Genomic DNA, 26391 nt, shown 5'->3' with positions numbered 1-26391 from the left:
TTCTTCCTTTCCTCCTGTGATTTTTTTCAATTCGCTTATGCTCCCATAGTGTGCAGTAACTGAGTTTAAAAGAGTCTTTCCCATTCTCTTTATTATGGCTGCCTTTGGAATTATGTAGGATGGTTGTACGTTAGTGACAGCATACAGACTAAAATGTGATTATATCTTATGACGTTTAACCTGGGTCACATGTGCAATAGTTGAATACCTGATTAAGTACATCTGCAAAATAAAAACAGAAGTAAAAATTGCTGAAGACTACAATCTGAATGCAGGGTTTTTTAATCTTCAACAATTGCATATAATTATAATAAGAAAATGGATACTGATATTTTAAATTCACTTTGAAAAGTAACCGAATCAAAAACTAAACACCCAGTTTAAATCACTCCAGAAAAAGGAAGTTCACATGTCCCACTTCCAGTAAAGTATAGGTCCCACTCATGTGAACACTTATCCATCTGAAGTTACACACGAGTACCCTGACTACACCAGAACAACTAAAACAAGTCAAATTAAGTATATGTAGGACCCTAAAAAACACAGAACATTCAACAGAACACACCCAAATCCTTTCTATCTTGCTATTTTGATAGTGATGGGTGCATTAGAAATACTGAGGGTACATAGACCTGCATGAACATTATTGCACATTTCCTGGCATTTTCAGGACTTTTAGCATGGGTACAGATCACTGTTTGAAAACTATAGCACAACTACAGTATTGCCATTTTAAAAATAAGCATATTTACCACATACTTAAAATATGCTCATGATGTACAATGCTCAGGGAAAATGCATTGTATATGGAAAACAGAATCATTTGAAACTATAATTTGGTGTGATGGGATAGTCTATTAAAAGGAATGTTAATCTGAAAATGTAACTACATTATCTAATTGAAGGATTTCAATTCTTTCGCTTTTTTAAAATAATTAACAGTACTCGTGGAAGGTATTGGATTGACAACTCAGAAGAATGGATCTAATTAATAATTTACATGAATCTCTGATTTATCAACAGTTTTGTTTAGACGTGGGCCTGAACAAAAACCCAGAGGTGACCTCTACCCTAGCTCCCAAAGTAAACATTTTAAGGGGTAAAAATCCAGGTTCTAAGATGAGTTTTGTTGCTCAGGCCAATATCTGCTGATAAAGAACTGGATCCCGCCATATTAAAGTTAGTGGAAGTTTTTTTCTCAGTTTGAATGGCAGCAAAATCAAGCCAGTAGCAAGTAGAGGCTAACAGTTAATAAAGATGCAGAACTGCTGTCCAGTTAATTGGTTTTGTAATGGAATTGTGTCAATAATGTAACATGCACTGACTAGACAGAATATATTTAGATTACAGAATATGAAAAATAAGATAGTAGATAATGACTGTAGTTAACACAGATTAACATTACAGGATGTTCCTATTCTGAGAAATGCATCAATAGCCACTCATGGGAAAGCCTGTTGTGGGTGTGGGGGGTCCTTTTCATACCACCTCCCAAAGAGTGTCACTGACAAGACTGGTTTAGAAGTGCCATTCTGGTTTATCAGACGTCCATCACTTAATACCTAGTTTGAGAGAAGAAAGATAAATAGTACCATTAGTAGAGCAGTGTGTGGGCAACATTAATATGTTCATGTATTTCAGTTTAGCTTGGAAAAAGGCAAATAATGTACAATCCAATCTCTGACTCAAGCCAATCATCAAGAGCAGAAGGCCTCTGAGCATACCCAAGTTGTCATAGTTGGACAATTTTTATGTTTAGCACTGGCCTTTGTCATCTTAGAATAGGATCCTTTAAAATGCAAGTCTGAAACAGCTCAAGGGCATCCTCTTACCTGAAATTCACCAGGCGCCAGTTGAACCCCAGTGAGCAAGACTTCTGGAAAGATGTAGCTAGTGCCAAATGTGCCACTGAGAGAGAATGTGTCAAAGCTGGTGTGAGCAGTAGCCACTGGCTGCCCGCAAGTTTTCAAGTCTGTGCTTTTACACTTCAGTAGTGTGCATATCTATGGGGAAGAAACAGAGGGGATATATTTGGAGAGCTTACAGTAAACAAGAGCCAGGCTTTGACAGTAGGAAAAACCTCTCATTGTCAAGATATTATAAAAATATTTACTTATATAATTAAGTCAGACCCATGGATGCTCTGATACCTTGTAATTCAACAGAATGCTTCACCTGTGCCTGTGTGCGTGTGTGTGTGTGTGTGTATATTTACCCACTCAATTATAGCTCTGTAACTGACACAATTTGTGGCCTGAACAAATCACTTCAGCTCTGTCTCAGTTTCGCAGTCAATGAAATGGGGATTGTAGAAGGGTGGTCCCCCCTCCTGCCCTGAAGGACTTGAAATCAGCCCTGGAAAAGGGCTGAGGCTGTGAGAGAGCTGCTGCTAGGATAAGCAGCAAGCCTTTGCTGATTGGGGAACCAGCCACAGATGCAGCCACGTCCCAGTAGGTCCTTATACGAGGGCAGTCGGCCAGGAACACACAGAGTCTCTCTCTAGCTTGCTGAGGGAGAAGGTCCTGGCTGTCTGGGAGCTGAACATAATACCTAAAATGGAGCAGGGCTGGGGGAAGGCTAGAGAAGCTGGGGCAGCTCCAGCCTGGAAACCCCCCAGGCTGCAGGCCTTGTTAAAGGCCGGAAAGGGTACTGGGGTTGCAGAGGGGCAGCAAAAGGGTAGGCAGAGGCAGGAGGTCCAAACCCCACATGCTGGGGATGAGTGGCATTTAGACTTCAGTCTGCCCCAGTGAACGGGGGCTAGATCAAGACTGGCAGTAGCCATAGTCTGAGGCGAGGTGGGGATAGAGGGTGGGGGCACCCAAGGGGCAGCATCTCGGCCTAAAAGGGGCACTGGGGTCCAGGAGGGACTCAGGGCCAGTGGCAAGCGGGACACTGGCCTGCAGAGGGTGCTCCAGAGGCTGGCAAGCTAATTGCCTGGACAACCAGCAGGAGGCGCCACAGGGGTGAGTCCCACCCCATTACAGGGATATTTGCCTGTCCTACACAGAAGGATCCATTTAGGCTTACACAATGCTATAGAAATGGTACTAAACTGGAAATGAAAAAGAACTCAAAAGCTATGTGTAAAGGGTGGATTATATCCCTGTGTCTTTGATACATTAGCTTGCAATCCCAGCAATACATTAGAGTCCTATCAGCATGAGCATCACTTCAACCTGATGCTAAATGTTCAAAACTGAAACAAGTTGTCCCACAGGATAGAGCATATTTGCTGAGTCAGCAAGTGCTGCAACAGGCTGTCCTCCTAAAGTTAGCATGTGTTCTAGGAAGGGGCTGTGTGCGTTCCCTTTCAGGTACAGACACCAACTTCTCTGAACCCTTATAAACCAAAGATAAACCCAGGCCTTTGGCCAGGAAAAGACATCACAATCAGAACAGGAAGCATCAAGATCCTAAACTGGGTAAAGAAGACCAGTGGGGTTAATAGTATCCTATTTCTCGAACATTTGTTTTAAGAAAGCACTTTGTGATGAAGTATCTAACTATCCCTTGGGGCAGATGTGAAGGACTCTAAATGGAAAAGGGATGTTCCAGCCCTCCGCCACCCTACCCCATCAGAAATAAAGAGAAAACGCTTTACCTGCAAATAGTATTCTCCTTCAACAACATGAAGGCCATCAAAAGCACCTAAGACATATACTTCATCTTCTCGCTTCTCCGCCATCCTGTAGCTCAAATGACAGCAAAGGTCCTTCTGGCAAACTGTACGGTTTCCTTCAGGCTTAGTGAGTTCAGTGAAGGTGAACAGATCAAAGTAAATGACTCCACTGAAATCATGGTCATCTGGTGAGAATCGTTTGATGCTTGTGGCATACGAGCTCCAGTTGACAGCAATAGGGTAAGTGGGAGAAAGACGAGGGTGTGAACTCAGCTCTGTAACCAGGAGGTGACCACTTTCTGTTTCTGTATTGTAATGAAATGCTCTGGGTCCATTTGGTGCATAGATGCCACTCCCTGCGTGTGACAGACAAGAGGGAGCTTTTAATCAGAAAGGAATTACCCATTTCGTATTGTGCACTTTATCATCACACATTAAACATGTGCAGAGTTTTATTCCATTATTGTCAGAACTATTTTAAAGTCAAAATTAAAGCTTTTACTATAAGCCTGGTCTAATGCTCATTGACATCAATGGGAACTATACCAAACCCAAACGTTTCACAGCATGTAAGTGACATATAATGGTAGATAAATCACATGTTAGTAAGTGTGACTAAATTGGTGTAAATGACAGTGATTGGGAAAAAAGGTAGAAATTACACTTGTTGGATTTGGTCTTGTCTCTCTTATGTAGTTTTTATTTGGCAGAGTGGCTGGTAACACTATAAAGCAAATAAAACATTGTAGGGAGAACATATGCCAGGAAATCCCTTACCTTTGCACCTCCATGTAGGTCTTAAATGCGTGGCTATCATTTTTATTTTACAATACCAAAAAAAAAAAACACCCCACCCCACCCCCACACAAAAAACAATCTCTGAGGAAAAAAAGGAAAGAATAGGGCCATCTAACTTTAGCATAGCAATGACTCAACATCAATGGAGATGGCTGTGAAGATGCCTAAACAAAGGGGCCCAAGTAGCAAAAAGTTTAGTGCTAGCTATCAACTGGAATTGCTCCCCCACAGTAATACTAAGCTATAAATTGGACAAGCCTCATACATGAAAAAGGAATGACAAGTCTGTTCATTTGAAATGAATAGTTATGCAAGTGTTAGACCCATCCTTAACAGATATATCAGATTGTTATACTGTGCTATTGCTCTGGGACAATGAACATACACACAACCATAATGTATGAATCCTAGCAACAGGCTGAAAAAAAATATATCAAGGAACACAAGTCTATAAAGAAAGTTTGATACTAGTTTATAAAGCATACAGATATTGCATGAAAATCAGCCATCACAACTCAATTAAGAGTATTCATCAGTACAAAGGCTAGGTCTACACCAGTGGGGGGTTTGACCTAAGATATGTAACTTCAGCTATACAAATAGCGTAGCTGAAGTCGGCATATCTTAGGTCGATTTACCTGGCCATGAGGACGGCAGCGAGCTGACTGCTGCTGCTGCTCCCCCGTCGACTCTGCTTCCACCTCTTGCCACAGTGGAGTTCCGGAGTCGACAGCAGAGTGATCGGAGATCGATTTTATCGCATCTACACTAGATGCAATAAATCAATCTGTGATAGATCAATTACTACCCGCTGGATACCCAATCCGGCGGGTAGTGTAGATGTACCCTAAGTCTCTACCTAGTGGAGATACAGGTTTGTTGCATCAGATTAACAAACGATAGTTACGTGGCATTGCTGAAAACAAAGGTCTGTGGTGAGACTACATTGAACCATAAAATCAAACTTCAGCAATTATTGCTTAATAAGGAATGTAAGTTCTACAAGTTAACCTAAAAAAATAACTTAGAGCAGAAATAAAATGTTAAATTCCGAACCATCTGTGAACATTCATTACTAAGATCCTGATCCTGCAAATACTTACACACACATATACATTTAAATATATGAGTAGCTCTACTGAAGTCAGCTGGACTATTCACATGCTGAACTTGAAGCATGTGCATAAGAGTTTACAGGATCAGGGCCTAAGATACCAAATCAGTTATGCCAAGGTTGTAAAATACCTGTTATATCTAAACTGGAGTTGCATATATTCGCTGAAAGAAAATTGACACCCATTCCCATAGCCCACGCAGAGTGGAACTGACAAGCAGACAAAAGTGGTAGAGTATTCATCCAAGCTGTTGGGAACAACACAGTATCCACTTGTAACTTGCTCACCAGGACCACAGCAGGATCATGGAAAAGTATGTCCGCACAAGTGAAAATGCCAAACTTTCCAAAGGATGTATTGAAGGTGACAAACTCTGGCTCCTTAGGGTAATCAAACTGAGTTTCTGTCACAAAGAGGTTATACTGTTTATGGGAAAGAGAGAAAGGAAATATATTAGGCCATATAAATCAGAACTCAGTGCAGTTAAATTGTTTACATAAATACAGGGAATACAGAATCTAAGTTTCTGTTAAATTCTATTTTTTTCCCCATATTGAAAGAGACTGGATTACAATGCAAAAGAAAAGTCAGACAAAGTATACAGGATTCCCTTTTCTCTTCCATGAATGGTATTTTAATTTATTCATTGGTAGGAAATTATGAAATATTGGATTTTCATACCCCCCAGAGAATGTCCCTTCATATTTATAAACGGTACCAAATGGCCTTTTGGAAGTTTAAATTAAATTTCAACAATAGCAGAAAAAGTGATACAGCAAGTTAGTGCCTAGCATTTCTAGTGTCCTTGCTTTTAAACTATTATTTTAGTTACATATGAATTTAAGTTTGGGGAATTTATTGTAGTTTCACTTTCACAGTTTGTTCTCATAATTCCTTACTAGAGGTTGACATGATTTGTTGCATCTGTAGGCTGAACATTGCACAATGAGCCAAGAGGCGAATGAGGGTGCACACGCCCATGGTTCTTTGCACTCCTCCTTGTACTCCTCTCCAGTGGAGTCCTCACTCAGCTCCTTCATTACCATCCTCCTTCATTATCATCCTCCCAATCCTAATGTCAGGGTTCTGTGTGTCCCCCATTCCCTTCTTTCCCCCCATATCAGGGGCTTTGTGTGCACCTTCACGGCTCCTTATTTCCTCCTACCACCCCTTCCGATTTTCATGCTTTTCTTTCTTTTTCAGGGTATTAACATTTTAAACAACTGGGAGGATGGAGAGAGCAGAGATGGGGAAGCTGTTATGTTGGAAGGTGTTAATGGCTGCCATCAATTGGTTCTTTGTTCTACAGACAGTTACAAAAAAGTGGTTGCAGCTGCTGCTCCGCTAATCAGATGCCCCAGGGCTGCATGTGTCCCTCTTTAGACCTTTTAGGTTTTCCCAATTTTCACCAAAATCCATAGGGTTCTGTCCACTGATGCCTAGAATATTCCCTGTAACTTTGGAATTGATTGGATATAGCATTCAGAAGCTATCGCATTACACCCAAACAAAGAAATGCCATCAAATTGAATGTAAGACCCCACAATCTCAGCTGACTACTTAAATCACTAGCTACCTAAGTGCTAATCTACACTGGCAATGCTAAAGTGCTGCTGTGGCAACGCTTTAACTTGGCTTGTGTAGTCCTGGCAGAGTGCTCTGTCCCAGTGCTGTAAAAACAAACAAAAACAAAACACACTTCCACAAGGGGTGCGGCTCCCAGCACTGGTGCACTGTCTACACTGTTGCTTCACAGTGCTGAAACTTGCTGCTCTCAAGGTGGTGTTTTTTCACACCCCTGAGCAAGAAAGTTGCAGTGTAGAGAAGCCCTAAGAGAGACCAAGTAGGTATAGCTTGGGGTTCACCAGTGGCATTAATTTTCTGCCCTTCATAAGGTTTGTGAAAGAGCAATCAATTGTGGCTGCCTATTGAAGCAAGAACTAGATTGGACTGGAATTTTTCAGATTAATGTTTTGACAAATTGGAGCTAAAGCTTCCTCAGCTAGGATTCTGCAGCTGTGGCTGGGAAAGTAAATTCCTCTGACTACAGACACTAAAAATGTGACCTCTCCTGCTTTAACATGGCATCACACTCTGATCCTCTGCATGGCACTAAATATATTCCACAATAGTTTTAGTTAAAGGATTTTGGAAAAAATGCTAAATATGATTAAAAGGAGTCAGTTACTGCACTGAACTGTGCAAAGTTGTTTATTTCTTACCTTATGGTAGCGTGCCACCAATTTCCCTTCTGAATCAAACACAACATCAGTATTATACTGATAGTGACCATCGCTGGGGCATTTGGGATCACTGGAATTACATGGCTTCTTGTCCCCAATATTGGCAACCACATAGATCGCATTGCTCCTAGCCATGCAGCTGAGTCTTTCCTGCACTGGTGCGGGAGCAAATCTAATTGTCAGTGAGAAATTAAAAAAAAAAAAAATTCTAAACTTAAGGCTTTGGAGCAGAAGAATGATGGATTTAAGTTAGAAGACTGCTGTTGTAGGGTAGCCAAATGAAAGTACAGAATAGACCATTGGTGAGTCTATAAAAGTGTTCAGAATAAAATCAAGAAGTCTCCCTTTGTGCCAGTATGGGTTATCTTAACTGGACAGAACAGTGTGATATTGGGCTTCCAGTCTCTCCCAATCCACTACACCTCATTTTCCTCCTAGACTAGATTCCTCTCGCCTACCCAAACCCAATTCCTTGTTCCACTGAAAAAAAACCCACACACCTGTGTGTGTGTATTTATGTATATTCACACAACACACACACAAAACAATAAAAGAACATTATTATGGTTGCAAAGTCAAGCCCTCAAAAATTAGGAAATGCCAGAACTAAGTGCCAGAAATGAGATTTGGGAAAGAGAAAAAGTGAAAGAACAACATTACAACAAACCCACAAATATCAGAGGTTTGGATGTACAGGTTGTTTGTTTGTTTATGCTTGAAATCCAAACGTTTAACTAGTTACTAAAACATAATATAAGGACAATGTCACATCTCACGCTTCAATTTGAGTTCAGGAAGCACTGCACACATTGTGTGCTGTCTTATCTTGGGCAGGTACCCCCTATCTTAATGCTGAACGTTTCTTAGGCTCTGATCCTACAATAAGCTCCACACAAGCAGACCCTGGAACCTGTTTGGAGCTCATTGCAGAAGCAAGTTCTTATTCTGTACATGCACATCCCTTCATTCCTTTGCCCTGCCTCTATACCATGAGTGGGGAAAATGGGATAAAAAAACCCAACAACGTGTCTTCAAAAATCAATTCAGTTTAATCTATGACCACAAATGCTACAATGCCTTAGTCACAACTGTATGGTTATTGAATGGCATCATTACAGGTCAGGATTTAACATTGTTTGAGTGCTTAAATTCTACATTTCCATACCTTAACAGGTTTGATTTGCTTTGAAACGCTTGAGTTTCCCTGAATTTATAATTAGACATGGGCAAAATCATCACACTATAGAGTTGTCCTCTGGCCCAATGAGCATTCAAGTATTTTATACAAAGTTGAACGTCTTCAACAGGAAAGGCTGATAGAGACCCACCTTAAGTAACCAATACCATATTGGGTGAATAACCTAACCGTTGAACTACAGGTTATTGTGGGGAGGGATGTGTAGAAGGAAAACTTATTTTAAAATTTGGAGCTGTTCCATAATAGTTTGCAGAGATTAGTGTACATGCGACTTTTTAAAATTTAAATTATTGAAAGATGCTCCAAGATGTATTAAACATGTTCTCTGGGAACTCCTAGCTGTGTTTAAGCCTTTAAACAAGGCCCATTTCAGCCTAAATCTCCAGCTCGAAAATATCTGAGGTTTTTTTGTTTTTGATTTTTTTTGCTTGTTTCTGCTCTGGATAGCAAATTCTTTGATGCAGGGAACTATGGGTGCAGGGGATGGAAGTGGTTTCCATTATATACAGGATTTACAGTTTGGTCTAATGGCTCACAGCACCTCCATTATATAAAATCTTGTTCCTCAGCGGAAATTTTTGCCACTGACTTCAATTGAGCCAGGATTTAACTCCAAATCTCTACTTTTGTATACTATGGATTACCATGTCATTGCTCAAACAAGCACAACAATATTTTAAAGGTAAACACAGCTGAAATACAAAGCCAGTATTTGCAGCATTTATAAATATTAGAATGGCTAAACTCTGGCTTTACTCAGCATCAAGTGATGGTGGAACATTTGCATTCTAATGCTGGGTAAAATATCCCTTGCGTAGATGAAAAAACAAACTGACATTCTTCTAAAGCCACCTAGTGGCAAAACATTAACAAATATTTCTATGACTACATATTATTAATCATTAATTGTAGCCGAGTACAACTGCTTATCATGTATTGACATTACTGTGACAGAATGTACTCACGTCCACACTCTACACGCTATTGTAATAGTCTTTGCACAAAGTATGCCTTTGGAGATAGCATTTAAAAATTCATTTGCTGATCAATAATATCATGACAAAATGTGCATAGCAGCGTTATATGTAAAGTTCTAAACATAAGCTGAGATCATGACTAAAAGTATGTTTTCTAGAAAAGTCTGGGGAGTGTCCAAACCGGTTCCTCAGCGTGCCTCAGCTAGATGTAATCAAGGTCAACAGGCCATTACCTGCTAAGTGACCATTCATGGGCAGGAAAGGGGGAAGGGATAAAAAAAAAATTAAAAAAAATCTACATCTTAGCAAAGAAACAGCTTTCCCTTCCACATAGACTGCCTGTCGCCATGCTCCCAGTCAGGATTATAAAAAGAAGGGGCAGACACCCCACAGCACGCCACCTCCCTTCCTCTCATTGTGTCCATTGATTCACTACATGAGAAAGGAAAAGGAAGCACTAATAACACAGAAGACAGGGTCCTGGCCTAAGAAGTTTGGCCAGTTAGACTGCTGAGAGCATATGGTGAGAACAACTTTGCTTTGAATTTAACAGCTAAATTTAAAAAGCATCAGTTGTGTTTTATGTTTATTTTTCTTGTAACCATGTTTGATTTTTATGCCTCACTACTTATATTCACTTAAAATCTCTAATTTTTTAGTTTATAAACTTGTTTGATTGTTTTAATCTAATCCAGTGTGTTTAAATTGAAGTATCTGAGAAACTCCATTTGGGGTAACAAAATGTGTGCATATTATTTCTATTAAAGAAATAGACTTCTATTGTCCAGGAGAGGGCTGGGCAGCACAGGACATACATTTCTGGAGGGAAATATAGGAGAGGGTGTGTATTCCAGAAATCACCTGGAATAAAAATCGAGATGTGGTTGGCAGGCTGCAGCACACACCCAGACATAGCTGGGAGTGACTTGATGCTGCTGTTTGTGAGCAGTCCAGATTATCTGGAGGTTACATTAACAAAGCAGTGTAAAGGGCACCCCAAATTAGAGGGCGGGGGTGACACAGCTACTCATTAGTCTGGATTGTACCCTGATATGTCACAAATACATCACTGCCTTTTATGAGACAAACACCTCTCAGGGATGGTCTAGATAATATTTAGTCCTGCCATGAGTGCAGGGAACTGGACTAGAAGACCTCTCGAGGTCCTTCCCATCCTATGATTAGCTATTGATTGAGATTCCTGTAATCCTGCCATATTAAAATATTAAAGACAATGTGATGTGTCTTAAGCTTATTGAAAAATAAATAATTTTTAAAACTGCAATATTATGACTCAACTAATGTTACAGTTTACAAAGTGAAAAAAAGGTTGTCAGCTTCCATTATTTCTGCTTAACGGGGTACTCAGATACAGAGATAGCAATCGCTTAAAAAACAGAGATTTTAAATTAGTACGGTCTGAAAGTCCTTTGAAGTAATTCAAGTTGAATTTTGATTTCTGTTTGTTCAGTAGTTTTTTTTCTTTACACTGTTAACATGTTAGTACTAAAATGAATAAAGTTATTGGGATTATTTTCCTTTAAACACACCCTAAAACCTACTAAAATAATGTTATTCCTTCATCTTAGAAATATTGCTGTTTCATATTTGCTCTTCATAAGTTAATGCACTGTGACATCACGGAATATCTCTTAGGACCTGATAATAAGAATTGACAGTTAACACTGACTGGATTTTGACTTTTACTTAATCACCAAAAATGTGCTCAAGCACTAAAGAAAGCACTTATTTCACGTCTCATTGATCAATTGGGGTTCAGATAAAAACACAGAAGATAGGATTTATTTTTTAAATCTTGGCGCAGGCTTCCCCCATTTCAGTAGTGAATATTTCTTAGGTCCTGACCATGTCCCAGCACCCACCTAGAGATAATTGAAAAAGCAGAGCCCTTATAACTTTCATGTTTTTCTTTCAAATAAGCATTGAATCCAACAAGTACATTACATGAAACTGAGAAACTGTAATTAGACTACACTTTTTGGGGAAAAAACAATCATGAAAAACTCAGATAGTACGTTCTTGTGATTAGGCTACACAAACCCCTATGCAATTGTTAGGTAATAAAGCAAGTCCTCACTCACCTCTCCAGCACCCGAGTTCGTGCGGAGTTGGTATGGGGCACACAATTCTGTCAGAGACCAGACACCAATGCGTTGATCAACGGGCTTACACTATCCTTAGCTCTTAAAGCTTTAGATTAAGTGTGGCCCCTTTATTAGGGGTGAGCATTAATATTTATACACAGAAGTAAACAAAGTGATTAACAAAAGATAATGGTCATGCATAATCAATTAATATTTTACAGGAAAAGCAAGTTTAACAAGTAAATGCATAGAGATAAAGGCTAATGGCTACTTAATAAAGGGGGTGTCATGAGTAGTTTGCAGGTCAGTGCTTTGTTCGATAAAGGGTTCAGAAAGGATTATGCAGAGACGGCCAGTCTGGGTGTGTTTTGGCTCCCCAAAGTTCACCAAAAGTTTAGACCCAACACAGTCATTCATCTCCACCACTGAATGGAGATTTTTAACTCTCTCCCACCACCCACTGCCCCGTTTAATAGCAAAGACAATACCTGTCAGGGTCAGTACATGGAATCCAGTTCACCTGTGGATCTGGGATGTCCTCAAGATAGGGAAAAATGGTTTCTCTTGTGAAAACCCAGCCGTAAATACCATCTTCAGGAGTCACAATAATACGTGCACCCTGGCAAAACAGACTAAATTAAATAAGTCTCCACCTAAATAAATACATCTCAGTACAGAAGAGCCAATGACAATACCTGCAGGGCTGCTGCTTTGATGGCCCCTTCCAAAACATCCATGTTTTTGTTCATCAGCCTCAAAGCATCTTCAGGAGAAACAGGTATTTTGGTGTCCTCTGATAATATAACTGAGTGCTCATACACTGCTGCAATGTAGCTGTCCAAAGCATAGGCCTTAAGGACAGACAAAGTAAAAATTGTAGCGTAAACATGAGGCTGGGAATAGACCATGTTTGAAGCTTGTTAGTTGCTCAAATGACTGCAAGAACAGGCAAGTCTAGAGGATTAAATCAGAAAACTGATTGCCTCACTCTGAAAACCTCCATTACCTATTTAATCAAGAGATTCTGTTACAGGAAGTCCACATTGTGCAACACAGTTACCACATCTAGAACGTCTTACACCATAAAGGACATCTGAAGAGGTGAGGTTTTTTACCCACAAAAGCTTATGCCCAAATAAATGTTAGTCTTTAAGGCGACACTGGACTCCTATTGTTTTTGCCATAGAAGACAAAAGACCTGCAAAAGTAATACTGTGCCATTTTAATTACCTTGTCATTGCCAAAGAAGTCACTGTGAAAAAGCTGCAGAAAGACAGCACTGCTGATTTAGAAACACTGCATGTCTATGGCAGAGACAATGGTGTGAATTCAAGGCTAGCCAGCTCAGTAGAAAAAGCAAGTACGGTGAAATCACAGCAGGATCCACACATGCTGGGCTAAACCCTTCTGCCTTAAACCACACAAATAATTTATTTACTGCAGTAGAACTGTTTGCAACAGTAAACCAAACAGGATTTCATGGGAGGGGTAAAAGCTGAACAGCCCATTATGGCATTTTAATAAATAAAACTGATTTTAAAATTAACAGATCCAGTCAGACAACCTTGAGAATATTTTAGTATTGAGAACCAGTTAATAGCACACTATCATTAACCTGTTCTGGTCCAGAGCCATTTTTAAAAAGCCCAAGAACAGCCAGTTCCAAAGTTGGACAGCCAGCCAGAATCATACAAATAAGTGAGAATAACACAGTACGAATAAACAACCCAGCCAAATTGAGCTTTAACTGGCCGTTACAGGAAATAAATAGCTTTACTACTAAAAGTGCCCCAACGCTCTGTTCTAAAGTGGCACAAGGGATGATACATGTAATATAACAGAGAGCAACATACTATTTATGAAAAAAAATAGTCCAAACTGACCTTTAGCTGCCTGTTCTAGGCAATAAAAGTTAATTATTAATATAACAGAATATTCAGTTCCAAAGTAGCATGGAGAACAAAAATATTGTATATAATGCAACTAAGTGGGAATAACATAATACTACTGTAAAAAAACAGCCAACCAGCCTTTAACTACTCATTCTGGTCAATACATTTGGTTCATTATGCATTAAAAATATCCAGAACTGCATATTCCTGAAGTGAAGGGAGAATAAAAATAATCCTGGGGCCTATATAATGGTCAGAACCAACTTTAATATTATACCAACTTCTGTGCAATAAAACATTATGTTATTAATATTAGTCTATTTGTGTTGCTATTCTTATTGTTGGTAGCAGATAGAGAGTAGTGGTAGCCTCTTTTATTGCTGGAACCATTTTAAGTACTGAACAGAGTTTTTTTGTTTTTGTAGGGAACAGGTTATGTGCTACAATCTAAATTGTTTTGTGTTTTTTTTAATCAAAATCAATTTTCTAACAGGGCAGAGAATTGAACCTGGCTCTCCAGAGTGACAGCCTAGCACCTTAACCATTGGACCACCCTTCCTCTTTAATGCAGCTCTGTAGTCTAGATAAAATTAGTGGGACTACCTAAGTGCACAAAGTTAACATGATTAAGTTTCTGTTCTGAAGATCTTACAATGTAAGACCCTCATCCTGCAGAATGCTTGGATGGTGTATAACACCGCTCTAAGTCTGACTAGTAGATGTGGCTATAAACATGAACTCCTGTTCCACACAAAGTTCTGAAGTTTCAGAAAAATTTTCTAAAATGGAACAAGTAAAATTCCAGTTTCCTGTTCTAAAAGAAACCTCAGGATGACATTTGTGGGAGAGAGACCTCAATATTGATGCAAAATATGATATTAATAAAATTACTATAACTGTAATAGCGTGTCCATCCCACACAGGACTGGAAGGGGTTAAGGTTGACAGGTATTAACTCCATAGGCTGTACCTAGAAGAAGAGCCAGGGAGCAGGGAGTTGATTGCAAGCGGGTTCTGCTGTGCATGAACAGTGGGCCTGTAAAACCAGGAAGCTGGTAACAGATAAGCTGCTGCTGGGAAAGGGCAGTCACTCCCTGGGAAGAGGGAAGAGGGTTTGGAGCTGGTACACTCAGGGAAAGGAGGAAAACCAGGCGTTGTAGGATGCAGTCTAGGAAAGAAGCAGTAAGAGCTGTAAGAGGAAAGCCCAGAAATGCTTGGGTTGAGGGTCCCTGGACTGGAAGTCAGAGTAGAGGGTGGCCCCAGGTTCCTGTACCCACCACTGGGGAAGTGGCACCATCAGGGCAGTGCTGGAGAAGACTGCCTGGGACTTTTTGTGCAGAAGGACTTTGAGTAAAACCCTGGAAGGCGGGGGGAACACTGAGTGATTTAGCTGCAGAGTTGAATCATGAAGAGGCTGCATGGGGCAAGAGGGGGGTTGCAGACAAAGAGAGAGGTGGAGGGACAGCAAGCAACCACAGGAAGGGGTGTTGAGCCAGTGAGGTATTCCCCAGAACCTCCACAAGGAGTAGCCCTATCTGCAGTAAGTAGAGCAAAGCCATCACAGTCACTTATTTTTAAAGTTATTTCAAACCTATTTGCCCTTTTACTGAGTATTAAGATATAGCTACAAAAGTGTTACAGGCAGGATGCTCAGAAATATAATATACATATTTAACTAATTATATTAAACAATGTTTAAAGCTAATCAAAGAAATTCCAGGTTTCTGCATCTATCAAGGAGATAAGTCATGTTAAAGCTTGTAGGAATAAACCTAACCATGAAAGGAATGCAGGGTCGTGTTAGCAGAGCAATAAATCTAAAGGTAAAGTGGGCCTATACATAGTGCCCTGCAAATCTGTGGATATCCATTTTATAGCCGTGGACAATGTTTGCGGATCGGACATGGATACGAATTTTATAGGTAAAGCCCTGCACAGATACACCAACATCCTTCCCTCCCCCACCCCAACCCAACCCCTTTTTTTCTTCTCCTCCTCCTCTTCCAAGAAATAACCACCGTTGTCATCAGCTGGTGCTTGAAATCCTCTTGATATATGGCAAAAATGCTGTTGGCAGGTCGAGCTCGAGTTTGGCACTGACTTCTCTCACTTCTATTTGCCTTCCAAGCCCCTCTGTTCCTCCAAGATTTAGGGAAGGATTTATCATTAGAATGCTCCTGGCTGCTGTCAAGGAGTGAGGCTGAATGGATGTTCCTGATTATAAGCTCAGAGCTTTTTGAGACGGGAATCTTGCATGCACTTTTAATATACTGAAGAAATAAACTCTGCTATAGTTGCAAGGGTAAGTGGCCCAACTTGCATGTGTAGCCTGATCTATCAATTGTATATTAATTATATGGATTACTTAAGAATTCCCAGTTCACACTCGGAGGTTGAACCACTCTGAGGTTTGACAGGTTCTTGTCCCAAGATCAGGTCCAGTATTATTAAGATTACTGTTTAGTTGGGAACTCCGTTGTGCAGAGATGCAATACGCACACTTTAGGAACCCTTCTGTATTTACAATAGTTGAATACATTTAGCAGAGTCACAAATATTCTAACCCAGCAAGGTAGACAGAGATAATACAGAATGTACATCTGACCATATCCCTCTCTCACTGGGATACTTTTATGTTCGCTGACACCACTATGTCTCATGCATATTCAGCAGAAGTTTCTCCCCTCTTCCTTATTTGTATCTCCTCACCTACTAATGTTGGGCTGCCCTTTTCCTATAAATTAGTATATTAATGATCTCAACTTATCATATACATCAATTCATTGCCATGGCACTCTTGTATTCAGACATCTGCAGATGTTCCCATCCTAAGACATCCACAAGTTGATGTTAGCTCATGTTCCTGTGGTGGGCTGGTATTGTTGTGGACAAACTTCCCCCTTCTACACTATTCTCAGTTCCCCAAAACTTAGGGGTGACCATTTGGCACAGATAAATGGCTTAAGTTCATAGACCTCAAGCTAACTGCTGAAGCCAATGTCTTATAGGATACAGGCCTGTAGGTTCCTTGCATTACTGCTGAATAAAATAAATACTAAAGCTAGCCCTATGGGCTACACACCTAGTAGAAATGCAGACTCTAATTCTACCAAATTCCCTTTCCATCATGGGTCAAATTTAGTCCTGGTCTAAACATATGTAATGCTGTACTTACTGAATATGACCCAGCATATAAATTCAGCTCTCCCATTCTCCAGTATTTGCCTTTTCTTCTCACTCCTATGTTTAATAGGAGGACATGGAAGATGGCTGGCTTCCTTTCCACCCTCACTTGTAATATCATTTGGCTAAAGAAATTCACAGAATTTAGAAATAAGAAGTTACTTGGTTTTATTTAACAGAGCATTACGCTCACCATTTCACTATTTCAAATTCCCTTTGAACAGCTAATGTTATCAGATATGATATTTTAACCATTCTTTTCTTTTTTTAAAAGGAAAATGCACATTACAATAAAACATGTAACAGACGGTCTGGGATAGTCCCCAGCAGATTCAAGTACAAGAAATGAACATTCTGAAACACAATTTTTTCACATTGTGCAAAATCTCTCTTCAGTGCACTGTACTGTGAACACAGATAAGCAGGCTGACATTTGATTTACCAGTTCAACCAATCCACAGCAGGAACATCCAAAAGAAAGGCATGTAGTATTTAAATAGAGCATCAGAACAGCAATATGGCAATATGTTGCCATTACAAATAATCCACAATTTGTTATGCATTATGGGATGTGATTCTCCCAGCTCTAGAATTACGCAACACTGTTTGAATGTTAAGTCCACTCTTCTCATCACTAAGTTAACTTAAAAAAAAAAAAAAAAAAAAATGTTGATCCAGAAGTATTCCTGGCTATGTCTCACTAGCCAACAGGTGAGCTCTTTCTTCATTTGTGCCCAGAGGGGTCTGCAAATTGGTTCTGTTTGAAAAGGCAAGGAAGGAAGGAAAAAGGAAACAGTTTGATAGAGCTTCTGGATACTTTTGCATACATCATGCCAGCATTATTTAACAAAAAACAAAACAAACAAAAAAAACACCTCCCTCCAAAAAAAAGCAAGTGCAGTCTGTGCCCCCAGAAATGTTTCAAGTCTCTCTAATTACAAGGCTGATAGTGTGAAGAAACAGAAGTATGGCTGAAAAAAAATCTGTATTTTCCTTAATTAAAACCTTTTAAATCTGGTTTGAAATGGATGTAAATAAAAGTCCCACAGTACCTTCTTCTTCTTCGTGAGGCCTCTAGGATATAGTATATTCCAATAGCTAGTCCCTTTAAAGAAATGGTCAATTATTATAGTTGTAATAGTTCTGTAATATTTTATAGTCACAGTCTGCAATAAAAGCAACAAGCATGAATACCAGCTTTACTTACACTTAATAACGCCCATCCTCCTTGTATGGTGGCAGCCCATTCAAACCCCAGCCTCTCATTTAGGTATCCACCTAATGTTGGTCCTACAAAAGCTCTAAATATATCAAAGAGAAGAAGTATAGGTACCTCAAAGAAGAGATTACAAAGGTCACAGATAAGAGAGATTCTTTATTGCAATATGTTGAGACAAGAGGTTTCAGATCTACAGCTAATGTACAGATGGCACAGGTTGCCCCAGTACAGGAGGTGACTGACATCTTACAAGGGTCATTGGCTTCAATATGAATAGTACAGTACTGAAAGTACGATGCAGTATCATTCTCATGCGGTAGCACACATTCCCGTCTGTTTACAATTGACTTCACTTCTTGTGATGTTAATGGAAAACAGAGAGGGAGGTAACTCCATGTAGTTTCACTGTCCAAGATTGAGTTGATACAGGATTTTTTTTTATTATTTGTATTGATGCAGTGCCTAGAAGTCTAGGCTCACTGTGTGAGGCCCCCTTCACACGTGGTCTCCGCACCAAAGACCCAGGGGTGCTGGCGGTGCGGCTGCACCCCATGGGTTGAAATGGTTTCCATTCTATACCTGGTTTACAGTTTTGTTCAATGGCTCTCAACACCCCCACTGTACAAAGTGTTCCAATGCCACTGCCAACAGCTTAAAATGTAAGCGTAAGCTGAGAGAACAGATAGATACAAACAGATGGGGAAAGTACACTGTAGCACTGAAACAGTTATTATTTGTGTAGCCAACACTAGTCACAAAACACCAGCAGCCTAGTTCTTGTCAGTGGTTTGTAACCCACTCACGCTGTGATGCCCATAATAGAATAATGTGAAGCAGAGACCAATTTAAAAAGCTGCTTCAATTTACGCAACTTAGATGCATTGAGTAACAGGAGAGGACTGGTGTGGGTGACCTTGAACTGCACATATCTGTACTATGTCCACCAGGCTGTTGATGAACTCCCAACATTGTTTTCAACTGTCCAGCACTAAGCATTTTAGTCACTCAGAAGAGAGAATCTCATCAGCTGCCAATACTGATGATAAAGTGGAGCACACTAAAATTCTGGTAAATGCTGCCCAAATGTGGCGTTTTGAAGGGATCCTGAGAGCTGAGGAAACTGAGGCAGGACATGGGAGAGCCATATTTAACTAGTAGGGGGCACTACAGGGTAAGCAGGCCCTTTTACACATTTAAGCAGCCCAGCAACTTTATGATCAAAATACAAGAAGTTTATAGACAGTGACTGTGTACCTACCCAAGTGACCACATTGCACTGAAGAGCCCAGACACCAGTCCCAACACACTTAACCCCTCCTCGAATCCATTCTCACTGGAGAAAGACAGACAGGTTATTTCCACTAGGTACACGGCTTGCCTTTTAAAGTGCTCCATAACTGGGAAATACATTAACATGCACACAAGTGCATCCAGCACAAAGAAGCCTCTCTGCAAAGAGGATCCACAGCTTTCTGCCCCATGTCTTGCCTATTAACAGCCATCTGGCACCACCTCTCTGGGAGAAGGAAGATAAGGACAATGCTAAGTGGAATTCCCAGCACTACAGTGTCATCACTATTGGCAGTGTGATAACTGGATTTCCATGTCATACACAGTCAGTCTTGTGGGGCATAGGAAAAGGAAAGCTGACAGATGGGTCTGAAAAAGGGGAAAGCGCTTGATCCCAAGGAGAAATGCACTTTGGCCAAACATGGAAACAAGAGGATCTCAGCCCACTATGGCCAAGCAGCATGAATGATGGGAAACTGTATTTAAAGTAATCCTGACTCCTGCTGATAGAACTGTTGCTGTAGGTCTCCTGGAGAGCTAATGATATTTGCTGGATAGTAACGGTTCCAGTGACCTAAAATAAAAGTCCCTTTAATAAATATATCAGTCTTGTGGCTTGCTATGCAAATGACCAGAACCAGCTGGACCCCATGACTCTAATGAGGTCATCACACCCCCTTACCAATAAGTAAAATTCAAAAGTGCTTAAGTGATGTAGAAGCCTGGATCTCTCTCAAAAAAAAGAACTTGAAAAAGTGACGTTGACTCTTTTGAAAGTTTTACACAACATCTCAGACTCAGATCAACAATTAATGACTTTCCCCCCACCCGAGAATGAAATGGTAGTTGAAAATTGTTTGAACAGCTTCTAAGTAGTAGTAATTAAAGTTGTGATAGATAGGATTACTTACTAAGCACAATGCAGCACCTCAGGGAACAGTGGGATACCAGACATCCCAAGGGAAAAGCCAGTCAAAACCAGCATTAGGACAAACATCCAGAGTTTGCTGCAAAATAAACATGTAAAGATGTTTTACACCATTCCTTTCAAATAAAGCCTTATTTATGACTGTTATACCAGCTCTCCATGATTCAGAGACTAGTTTTCCCTTCAAAGCATCATTAGCTGTAATATTCATTTTAAAATTATCTAGTAAATCACTCTACATGTTTTACCAGAAGAGATTTTTTAATAGTGCAGCTTCAGTCTGAAAAATGGAATTTGTGAAAAAACAAAGAATTCTGTGATTCCATGTTCATTGCATCAATGATTTCCGTATGCAAGGAGCTCAGTTTATAAACAGAGAATGGTTTTACTAACTGCTGACCCTGCAAATTCATTCTGGGATTGTTAAGTTCAAGTTATATCAGTGTAGATATAGAGAAGGGTAAAAACCCTACACGTGCAGGTCTACAGTACAGGGCTAAGTTGACCTAAGCTATGCAACTCAAGCTGCATGAATAACGTGGTTGGCGTCAACATACCTTAAGTTGACTTATTGCAGTGTCTACACCATGCTGGGTCGACAGGAGAAACTCTTCCATTGACTTACCTTATGCTTCTCATTTTGGTGGAGTACTGGAGTCAACGGGAGAGTGATCGGTTGCCGATTTAACAGGTCTTCACTAGACCCTCTAAATCAACCACCAGTGGATCGATCGCCACATGTCAATCCCCCAGTAAGTGGCAACAAGCCTCAAGTTAGTTTCCTGAACTTTTTCCTCCACTCATCCCTCCTCCCACAAATATTTGCAAATGGTTATGTTCTTCTTCAAAAGTTAGAAAAAGAAGGTTTTATACCTTAGCAACCCTCGCCATCAGTGTCATTTCACAAATGTAACAGAGTATATCATTTGAAGACAATAGGGATAGGACAGGTGGCTTTACAAAAATAATGCAGACTGTCTTCACATTTTTTTCACAATTATTTTCTATTGAGAGGCATTTCAATGTCATAAATATCCATGGAGAGACAAACACTGTAGTTTTTTACCTCAATGTAGCTAATTGAGGTAAACAGTAAACACACGCTATAGCATTTACCTCACATAGCTATATCGAGGTCAAAAAACACATTACCTGTCTCCCCTTGGATATTACATAAAGATGGTTCTCTCAGTGGGATTCCCCCTGCTCCCTCCCCCTACCTTCCCCCATCCCGTGAAGGCATAACTGTAGTTAGTTCTTGGGATGCATAAGCCACAAAATAATTCACTTTGCTCTCCCACAGCTATGTTGGTCCTGGAGGACTTACCAGTAATAAGAAAACTAACCTTTATTATTCTCCACCCCACACACGGACTAAAGTGAGTAGATACAACTCTGAAGAGGCTCAGTTGACAAGTATTAGATAGAGATAAAAGGTGGTAAACTGTACCTTTCAATGTGCAAGATGGGAGCAGGTCCTAACAGGAAAAACGACAGTGCGGTCAGTAAGCCCCCAAAGACCAACAACCATTTCCTTAGGTGCTGTGAAAGAGAAATCAATGGTCTGAAGAAATCCAAACTCAGCCAAACTCTTATCTGTCAAACTAGCACACATGCAAAAATAATGTGGTTAAGGTACTTCTGGACACCTCAAACCCACCAGGGAAAGGAAGATATTTGAGACTCATTCAGATCCATTTCCCTTCCTTCAGAAGCATCTCACACCTCACATGGTGAAGTGGAGAGAGGGATTTAGAATAATTGTTTGGACAAATATCAGAGGGGTGGCCGTGTTAGTCTGGATCTGTAAAAGCAGCAAAGAATCCTGTGGCACCTTATTGACTAACAGACGTATTGGAGCATGAGCTTTCATGGGTGAATACCCACTTCATCGGATGCACGTCACCCACAAAAGCTCATGATCCAATACTTCTGTTAGTCAATAAGGTGCCACAGGACTCTTTGCTGTTTGGACAAAGTTAATATTCTCTCCCCATCCTATCACAGTACAGGTCATTAAACTCAACATTAATTATGGTGTCACAGTATTGCCTATTCCAAGTGTAAGAAGATGCTATAGTTATGACAAGCACCAGAGGTAAACTTAGAGTTTAGCTTGACTGCCTCAGATCTCCTAAAATCAGCTATTAGAGGTGGCCCCTGCGGAAGGCTGTTTTACATTATAACTGGGGCTCCACAGAAGGAGATGCATCGGAGAAGCAATGATCAGTACATTTCATAGGTCATGCTCACTCCCTGGCAACTGCTCCACACTATGCAGATAGTATCAGGAGGCTTTCAGGAGGTGAGGGCATCTCAAGCCACTGTTCCCCCATTCCAAGCAGACTCTGCTACCAGGGGCCCAAAGCTTGGGTTCCGCTAGCAGAATGATGCAAGTCCTACTTTTCTGCAGCATAAACAAAACAAAACAAGAGAGTGTACATATGATTCTGATGTGAGATTAATGGCTCTCACTACTGTCAAGGAAAGTTGATAAGGCACTGTCATTTTGGACATAGAATACCTCTGCTTTTCCTATTTTCCTCAGTCAATTAGTGACAGCAAAAAAGTAGTAGAAAAGTGATATGCACTACATCAAAAAACTGTGGACACATTTTCACTTGTGATCACATAAGGCTTGGATAAGGATCTCCAAAGATAAAAGGCTGTGTCACCAAAATCTCCTACACCATGCACATATCCTGAGTTCATCTGAAATATATTCATACAGTTAAACTGTTACTAAGAATGTGAAGATACAGTGGGCCAAAACATTTTTCTGATAGGAAAAAGACAATTTCATGATAGTTTGTTCACTGCCCCATAACCTCCTGCCACTAGCTCTACTTGAAGTAGTGAGTCAGAGGTATTTGCCCACCTAAAATCCTGCTCTATACCAACTACAACATACACACATTTGTCCATTATGTTTACTGTATCTATTTATGGACTTACTGTAGCACCCAATCCTGTAAACGATACATGCAGGTGGTCCTTTTTAGAGTTCTATTGACTTGAAGAAAATGGGACTCAGTGCAGTCATAAGGGCCTGTGAAGAATGGGGGTCTGGGTCTATGACTTCAGAACAGAGACTTCTGTTTTTTTTACTTTGTATATCTAAATTAGCCACGAACATAGGACACTATACAAGTAATTAGAGATTGTACTTACTGGCATTTTATCACTTAGAAACCCAAGCAATGGTGAAGACAAGGTATAGGAAAGTGCCAAACCTAGGAAAACTAACCCCACATAACCAGCTGGTACTTCGAACTGCAAAATAAAATTTTGACAAAAGCATGGGAATTAGTATTCCATTATCATTACCTTTTAAATTAAGTGGCTGAAGTCAATATTTTTTTTCCTTATTTTTGTGTGAAGTGTATTTTTCAATACTTGAGATATCAGCTGTAGATTTTCAGTTCCCTCCCCTATCCCATCCCAAATATCTTCAGTTCATCAGGTTCCATCACTCCACTGACATACACAGTTCAAGTCTAATCTCAAAGGAAACAGATTTGCCCCCCAATCCAGAATGCTGAAACTTAATCTGGGGTGTTTGAAATCTAAATCTCAGAGATTGGTATTAAGTAACTCTTGTATTTACATCTCCAATTTTTAGTTTTGTTAACAGTTAGTAGAATTCTATAGTATTTATAGTTTCCTATTTGGTGCATTTATTTTACAGCATGACTTGCCTTCATAATACTTTTTTCCCTGCAGTGTAAAAGCCAAAGATTTGATTTTTCTAAACAGTCAGATGAAAAGATATTCAGCATAGTGAATGGGAAGAAGAGAGGAAAGGAGTCTCACTGCAGCTGAAACAGAATGAGAAGCATTCTGAGGGCAACAAAAATTATTAGGGGTATGGAATAGCTTCCATATAAGGAGCAATTAATAAGACAAGGACTTTTCAGCTTGGAAAAGAGATGACTAAGGGGGGAAGGGATATGATAGATTCTATAAAATCATGATTGGTATGGAGAAAGTAAATAAGGAAGTGTTATGAGAAGGAGTAAACAACACAAGAACTAGAGGTCACCAAATGAAATTAATAGGCAGCAGGTTTAAAAGAAACAGAAGTATTTCTTCACACAACGCACTGTCAACCTGTGGAACTCTTTGCCAGAGGATGTTGTGAAGGCCAAGACTATGACAGGGTTCAAAAAAAGAACTAGATAAACTCATGGAGGATAGGTCCATCAATATCTATTAGCCAGGATGGGCAGGGATGGTGTTCCTAGCCTCTGTTTGCCAGAAGCTGAGAATGGGTGACAGGGCATGGATCACTTGATGATTATCTGTAAAAGCAGCAAAGAATCCTGTGGCACCTTATAGACTAACAGACGTTTTGGAGCATGAGCTTTCATGGGTGAATACCCACTTCCTCAGATGCATGGGACATGCATCTGAGGAAGTGGGTATTCACCCATGAAAGCTCATGCTCCAAAACGTCTGTTAGTCTATAAGGTGCCACAGGATTCTTTGCTGCTTTTACAGATCCAGACTAACACGGCTACCCTCTGATACTTGATGATTATCTGTTCTGTTCACTCCCTCTGGGGCAGCTGGCATTGATCACTGTCTGAACACAGGATACTGGACTAGATGAACCTTTGGTCTGACCCAGTATGGCCATTCTTATGTAGAATGTTGCAGCGTAAGCTTTATTCACTTGCTATTTGACGTTACCTAGTTTATAGGCGAATGCTACAATGCCATCAACAATTCATACATTTAGATTTAAAGAGCTCAGTCAGTTCAAATATTCCAGAATGGCAGTTATTGCAAAGTCTGAAAATACTCTTCTTATCCAATCACATGCAAGTGAACCCCCTAACATTCACAAGCATTATCTGTACATACCTAACCAGAGACAGGAAATGGGTAAGAATCAGCAATACAATACCAGGCTCAGATAACACGGAAAATAAGCACATTTGATAGAATAAGATTTATTAGAACATTGATTTTAAAATATTTGGATTAAAGTACTCCATATTGCTGAAGTCATTAACCCATCTCTTGCATATTAAGATGACTCACCTTCTCTGAAACGAATAGTGACATGGTGGGATCCAAAAAGCCTAAACATGCACTTAGTGAAAATATAGTAAAACAGAGAAGTACAACTTTTGGCAGAGTAATGAGCATCCAGAATGAGTCCTTGGTAGCGACTGCATCTGTTTTAAAAAAAGAAAAGAAACTGTGTTCTTTGGTACACGGGTTGTGTTTAATCCGATACACTTATAACACACTTTCTTGCTTCCAAGATTCAGTGTTCACCCTCTCCCACTGCTTTGAAGGTAGTTGTCTCTCACACAAATTGAAGCAAAATTTAGAATGTTACAGGTCATCCTTGGACATTGTTATAAGATCAGATTTATTTATTTTAAGCCTCCAGCTTGGACACTTGACAAATGAAGAAAGCAATCAGAACTTAAATTTTCCTACTTAATACCTTCAGTTTAGAACAAGATAGTTGGGCAAATGCTTATTGAGCGACTAAGACGATAGAATAGACAAATATAAGAAATACAACCACTTTTCAGGTGCTATTGTGATGTTTTACACTTCTAAATTATGCTCCATGGGCTTGATCCTGCACACACTTCAAAATGTGTATGGTCTCATTGTGCGTACAATGAGACTGCTACTCACATGCACTATCATCTACAAGATCAGAGCCTATAGCTCTTTGTACAATGGACTTCTACAATGCAGAATTCCAAAGCTGCATAATTCTGAGTATTTATATCCAAGCGATAAACCATCTTCCAAAGACAGACAAATGGTTAACCAGCATATCTCATCTAACAGTAGT

General features: G+C 40.0%; 2 protein-coding genes across 4 annotated transcripts in view; both read right to left on the bottom strand.

Annotated features, from left to right (window-relative positions):
- Positions 1–74: 74 nt before the first annotated feature.
- LOC127049184 (pantetheinase-like) lies at positions 75–13783 on the bottom strand. Of its 2 annotated transcripts, XM_050949723.1 has the most exons (8): positions 13286–13783; positions 12751–12906; positions 12544–12674; positions 7755–7947; positions 5663–5954; positions 3602–3975; positions 1833–2003; positions 75–1562 (listed from the first exon to the last, which is right to left on the bottom strand). In XM_050949723.1, the coding sequence occupies exons 2-8, from the start codon at positions 12802–12804 to the stop codon at positions 1443–1445; spliced, it is 1335 nt and encodes a 444-aa protein (XP_050805680.1). In that variant the 5' UTR covers positions 12805–12906; positions 13286–13783; the 3' UTR covers positions 75–1442. The 2 variants fall into 2 exon arrangements, with proteins under 2 accessions (XP_050805680.1, XP_050805679.1); XM_050949722.1 differs by lacking the exon at positions 13286–13783 and having other exon boundaries at positions 12751–13091.
- A 3498-nt stretch (positions 13784–17281) lies between these two features.
- LOC127049177 (MFS-type transporter SLC18B1-like) overlaps positions 17282–26391 on the bottom strand; it is a 44335-nt gene continuing 35225 nt past the window's right edge. For both annotated transcript variants that reach the window (XM_050949705.1, XM_050949706.1), the window contains 8 exons: positions 25614–25750; positions 23739–23840; positions 22018–22109; positions 20551–20646; positions 19608–19682; positions 18338–18431; positions 18183–18235; positions 17282–17887 (listed from right to left, as the gene is read on the bottom strand). In XM_050949705.1, the coding sequence (XP_050805662.1) occupies positions 17821–17887; positions 18183–18235; positions 18338–18431; positions 19608–19682; positions 20551–20646; positions 22018–22109; positions 23739–23840; positions 25614–25750 (716 nt within the window). In that variant the 3' untranslated portion in view covers positions 17282–17820. The remainder of the gene's footprint in view (positions 17888–18182; positions 18236–18337; positions 18432–19607; positions 19683–20550; positions 20647–22017; positions 22110–23738; positions 23841–25613; positions 25751–26391) is intronic.

The sequence above is a fragment of the Gopherus flavomarginatus genome, chromosome 4 (genome assembly GCF_025201925.1).
Source record: "Gopherus flavomarginatus isolate rGopFla2 chromosome 4, rGopFla2.mat.asm, whole genome shotgun sequence".
Taxonomy (NCBI): domain Eukaryota; kingdom Metazoa; phylum Chordata; order Testudines; family Testudinidae; genus Gopherus; species Gopherus flavomarginatus.
Note: the sequence above shows the minus strand (reverse complement) of the source record. Positions and strands in the feature narration are given on the sequence as shown.